Here is a 6,000-nt window from a genome sequence, read left to right as displayed (position 1 = left end):
CGATTTAACTAATAGAAGAAAAAATATAACAATTTTTAATACACTCATGGACAAAAATATCGAATATTTTGAAATTTTCTAATTTTTTTTTTTCAAAATAAATTCTGGTCAATTAAGTCGTTCATTGTAAAATAGAGTTTATTTTAACAATGTTTTCCGACGACCGTCCATTTATGAATAATTTGAACACCCTCAAAATCATTGATTAATGACCCCTATTAATGAATGATTTTCTATTAATAAACGATTTAACCAAACATACCTATTTATATTCCCACTAAAAAATTATTTAAAATTAAGTAGCCGCTGTAAGTACTGTCTGTCATTGTATGTCATTATTTATCGTTAAGTAAATAAAAATTTAAACTAAAGATATTTTTATTTCTGAAAAGTACGGTCGACGGAAAAGTTTTGTAACGAACTCGTGAATTAAAATGGCGATTAACAATCTCGAACATTAACGCACTCGCTTCGCTCGCGCGTTAATATATCTCAATTGTTAATCGCCCTTATTAATACACTTGTTGGTTAAATAACTATTAATGAACAATTTTAAGTTTTTATGGGGAGAAAATTGCGAAAAAAATAAATGTTTAATATTAGGTAAATAAGGTTATTTTCCTCTAAACTTAAATGATAATTTAAATTGCTTAAACAAGTCGTTTTAACTAAAAGAAGTGTATGATCAGTTACGAGTATTCCCACCTCTAGCTCTTATTACTGCTTGCATCTTTCTCAGCATGCTTGCAAGTAAATTTTGGACATATTGCATTCCATTCATCCTGTGCAGCAAGCCGAAGCTGCTCTATCGTATTTAGAACGGGATTTCTTTGTCGTATGCTGCATTTTAGGTGATCCCACATGTGCTCTATTGGAATTAAATCCGGGCTAAATGGTGGCCAATCCAATCTTCGAATTTGGACCTCATCAAGATAATTACTCACTATGGCAGCGGCATGTGGTCGAGCATTATCGTGCATTAACGTGAATCTTTTATATCCAATGTAACCAACATTATGACAAAACATGATCTTGCAGGATGTTTTAAACGTAAGAATCACGTCATCCGTCCAATCACTTCCAGAAGTGCGGTACGTACATCCCAACTAATACCTTTCCAAAGAATTATGCCATCAACTCCAAAACTAACGGTCTGAACGAGACTTCAGCTGGCGAATCGTTCTCCAACTCTTCTGTAGACGTAGTTTTGACCATCTGGCTTCCATAATAGGAATCTGGTCTCATCAGTGAAAAGAACGTTTTTTTAGTTGTCGATATTCCACTAAATATGTATTCTTGCAAATTCCAAACGATGAGCTTTATGATTTTGGAGAAGACTTTCTACTTTGGCGGGGCGTCTGGGCTTTAAGTTTGCTTCTTTTGATCTTTGCCTAACTGTTTGTGAACTCACGTTAATTTGTCTAACATTTAATGGCTCATTTCTGAGGTGCATCGGTGTCAATGAACGATTTCGTGTATAATTAAGAACCAAAAAACGGTCGTCAATTGCGGTTGTGCACCTTGGGCGTCCTTGACCAGGCCTTCGTACAAAATTTGCTGTTTCGCGGTACCTTTTTAAAGTATTCGAAACTATAGATTCAATTCTGCTGAGACGTTGAGCGATACCTTAGTATGATGATTTTTCCTTTACGTGATGAAGGTTTTTTATGATAAAATGTACGAATGACACTAACCACTGAATAAACGTCAAAATATTTCAAACCAGTTGAGTACATCAGCTTGCTATATATTATTTTGAAATAATAGTGACCACAAAAAAAATTGGAAAATTCAAAAATATTCGATATTTTTGTCCATGAGTGTATGTTCGATTTCGTAAATATTTCAATATTCTACCCGTACTAAACATCGCTAACTAAACAAATCATATAAGTACGTAAGTTGAACGAAAAAACTTGTTTTAAATAAATTGGTATAATCTATTTGCCGTAACAATAGTCATAAAATAAAAAAAATCTCCAAATACTCGTATATAACGTCGCGGTGGACAGAAATAAGCGAATTAGTTTATTTTTCCGAGATACAAGTTCAAGATTATCACAACTGTTTGTTACCGCTTTTGTTAATGTATGGTGGCTTTCTTTCACGATATAGTTTTATGTAAACCTGATAGACATAATTAATTTTAACTTAAAATGTGGTTGTTCCTAGTTGGATTTTCCTATATATTTGCAATTGTCGCAACTGAAGGTGAGTGTTTTGAATTAAACTTTTTTTTTCTTCCATGATTCATATTATGTCTGTCATTCTTAATTTATTTACATTTTTCTAGAACGGCTATTTGTCCATTTGTTGGACGAGGCTGCTTTTCGCAACGATAGGGTTGTTACGATTCTTAATATCATTCATTTCTTTTCCAATTAAGTAAAATTGTTTATTGCTTCCTAGTGCACCTTCTTCTAATTGAATCAATTATATTATTTCTTAAAAACAAATTTAACTTTTTAGGTTTTTATAATAATTGTCTAATATGGCAATTTGGTTGTGAAAAATAGCCACAAAAATATATTTAACCAAAATTAAATGATTATTATAATATAAAACAAAAATAAAATGTTATTCTTACAAAGTTTAAAATTAAATCGAAAAAAAAACATGGTTTTCAGTTCTATTAGGAGGCTTTGGCTTTAGATTTCTTGGTCTTCCAGGAATTTATTATGTTGAGGTAAAACTCCTACTTATCTTCTGGTACCCACTGGTTAAGGCTTTACAAATGGCCTATTTTTGGTTCCAAAATTAGCACCATATCTTCATCACATGCTGGTATTTTGGGCCATTTGATATTAAATTGGCTATTGTGTTTCGGTAAATCCAAATCTAAGTAATTAACACCAAAATACTATTATTATTATATATATATTATATATATAATATATATATATATAATATAATATATAATATATAATATATATATACTATTATTATTATTATTATTATTATTATTATAATATATATATATATTATTATATTAATATATTCCGATACCTTTACATAACCTGAAGTGTGGAGCTATATACATAATGATTTAAGATCAAAATTGCAAAATAAGTTTTTGAGATCGAAAAACATTTTTTTTTGAGATATTCAGTGGACAGGCTTGTCTTTTTATAATACTTATGGCATTGCTTAAAATCAACAATCTCACTAGTTTCAAATTCTTTTATAGTAAATCTGCTTTTCATACTTACTTGAATTAAAAATAATTTATGTGTATATTGAATTTCAAATATTCTCTTAAATTTTTTTATGTATCTTTTAATGACACCGAAATCCCTGTCAAAGTTTAAGGGGTGTCCTCTAACGGAAAAATATTGTTCATTTTTTTGTCAAAGCGCCTCATATCTATGAGGGCCAAACATAATATTTTAATAGCGTAGTTCTTATTTTGCACAGGGCAGTTGTCATCAAAAAGTTTTAACACTTTTATGTTGGGTGGTATGTTATTTTTTATATAATCAAGCAAAGACAAATGACAGAGACAGATTAAAAGGAGCTGAGGAAGACTTATGTCCAGCAGTGGACGTATACAGATTGATGATGATGATGATGAATCAAGCAAAAATATGCATACTTTATTAGGGCCCTTATTAGCCTGTCCTTCATAATAAATATAGACAAAAGAATTTGTATGCAAAACACATTATCCGTTAGTTGAATCTTATAGAAGACTTTTTGTACACGTATATGTGGTAGATAAATATTTTGCATATAGTCAAATGCGAGCTCTATCACGTCGCGCCTCGTCCCTATCGTGAAATTCTTGAACAGTATCTTTTAAATTCGAGTAAAACTTATTGGGCCTTTTTTTGTGTACCTACAATTCTGCAATAGCCACTTATTTTGATAAGTGGCTATTGCAGAGTTGCAAGTTTCTATTTGAGGACGCCCAAATTTCAAAGTAAATTTTCATTTCAGGATACTTGGATCTGAACATTTCATACATAATTTTTATATTAAGCCTACTATCTAGATATTTATACTCTATTTCCGAATAGTGATTTTATTTTACTGGATAGCTTTCAATGTGCTGACGAATTAATATGTTTTGATCTTCCGACATTGACCGTTTAATATTTTTGCCACGTTTATCTCTAGGAATCAGATTATTTTGAATCAATGATTTTATTCGCTTTATTACTTTTTCAAATATAGAATGCAAAATAAACACTACAACATACTTTTACTCTGAGTTCTCCAACGCGAATAAAAATGATCAAAAGATACTTCCCTTAATTTATTGTTTTCATTTTTGTGACTTCTTCGGTTTGCTACATTTCTCTGATGTATCAGGCCTTGTAGATATATAGCCTGTTCATCCTTGTTCTGCATTTTGTAGAAATTATCAAACATTATTTGCTTTTGCTCATCGTTAAGCTTAGTAAAACACTGCATTGCACATCTAAAAAGTAACTTATCTATATACTTAGGCTATTCAATCTATAACTTTATTTAACGTACTTGCAAGCACCTCCGATTTGCTGGCAGTAACCATCTTGCCTTTATATTCTTTATACGCAGTAGCACTGACTCTAGCTTTTTTAATTAAATTTCTTTGATAATTATCATTTCTCACACCTCGCCGCCTTTTTCTAAGATTATCTGATTGATATAGTTCCTCTATAGTGCTTTTATTTTTGTCCGAACTAGACATATTGCCACAAAAATGCAATTGAATTACTCTTAAATGCACTGCTGAGCTCTCTAGTTTAAAACAACGTCTTGCTTGTTTTTTTTTTCTCCTCTTATCTGACTGAGATCTTCTAATATCGTTTTCTGTCCTCTAGGCTATACAAAATGTGTAAAATAAATCATCTTTTAGCAAAAGCTCCTATGGCTTTGTTGAGTTAAATAGCCAAATATATGGCCTTGGAGGACAAATTTGTAAAACTTCGGATGCTCTAATCGGTATCAATATAGTGTTATGACTTATTTCAACATATACCTGCTTCATCAGACACTCGGGCTAATACAAATTCAAACTCGAAAAGTCTAATGAATGTTTTCTAAATCTTGACCACTGCAGTGAATAGCGTACAGAGGTGCCACCTACTTTGGTGGCCATGAACGAAAACGATTTAATAATATCGTGTTCTGTCCTTGGGGCTATACGAAATTTGTACCTAAACGATTAAATCTGTTAGCAAAAGCTGGTATCGCTTTGTTGAATTAGATAGCCAAATATATGGCCTAGAAGGACAAATTCGTTAAACTTTCCGTGCTCGAATCGGTATCAATAGAGTGCTATGACTCGTTTCATATATATCCCTCTGCTACCTATATATATATATATATATATATATATATATATATATATATATATATATATATATATATATATATATATATATATATATATATATATATATATATATATATATATATATATATATATACAGGGTGGTCCTAACGTAATTGTACAAACAGAAACCATAGATTCTGCACTTTAAAATATTACGATTTAAGCCAACTTGCTTTAATAAAATGTTGATATTAAGAAAGATACAGGGTGTTAAAGTGGAAATTTAAAATTCTATTTTTCGCTATAACTTTTACGTTTGTTAATATTTTTGGACAAAAATTTATAATTGGACGCTTTTAAGTAGGATAAATTATAATTTTATACATAAATTAATGTTACTGATAGATGGCGCCACATATGCCACAGGTGTGGCATAGATTTGCGCTTAACTGTTTTGCCATTAAAGTTACCTCTATTTGTGTTAAAAAATATTAAACATACATTATTTTTACAAAGAAAAGGTATACTTGTTAGTAACCTCAAAATTTAACCGTTTTCGAGATAATCGCATTTTATAAGTCAGCTGCCTCATAATTCTTAGTTGTGATATTTGTGCGGTAAAGCACTGAATACCTGTAGATAAGCATAATTCATAGTTTATTCTTATTAAAACAACTCAAAGATGATAATGTAACATTACAAAATTTTTGTTATGGCTGCTAAATGTCTTATTGGCGAAA

At 30.6% G+C, this 6,000-nt stretch overlaps 1 protein-coding gene across 1 annotated transcript in view; it reads left to right on the top strand.

Moving 5' to 3' along the window:
• Positions 1–1,945: 1,945 nt before the first annotated feature.
• LOC140436713 (uncharacterized) overlaps positions 1,946–6,000 on the top strand; it is a 43,367-nt gene continuing 39,312 nt past the window's right edge. The window contains exon 1 of the mRNA XM_072525762.1: positions 1,946–2,211. Coding sequence (XP_072381863.1) covers positions 2,157–2,211 — 55 coding nt within the window. The 5' untranslated portion in view covers positions 1,946–2,156. The remainder of the gene's footprint in view (positions 2,212–6,000) is intronic.

This window comes from Diabrotica undecimpunctata, chromosome 3, assembly GCF_040954645.1.
Source record: "Diabrotica undecimpunctata isolate CICGRU chromosome 3, icDiaUnde3, whole genome shotgun sequence".
NCBI lineage: Eukaryota > Metazoa > Arthropoda > Insecta > Coleoptera > Chrysomelidae > Diabrotica > Diabrotica undecimpunctata.
The sequence above is the reverse complement of the archived record's forward strand: the minus strand, read 5'-3'. Positions and strand labels throughout refer to the sequence as shown.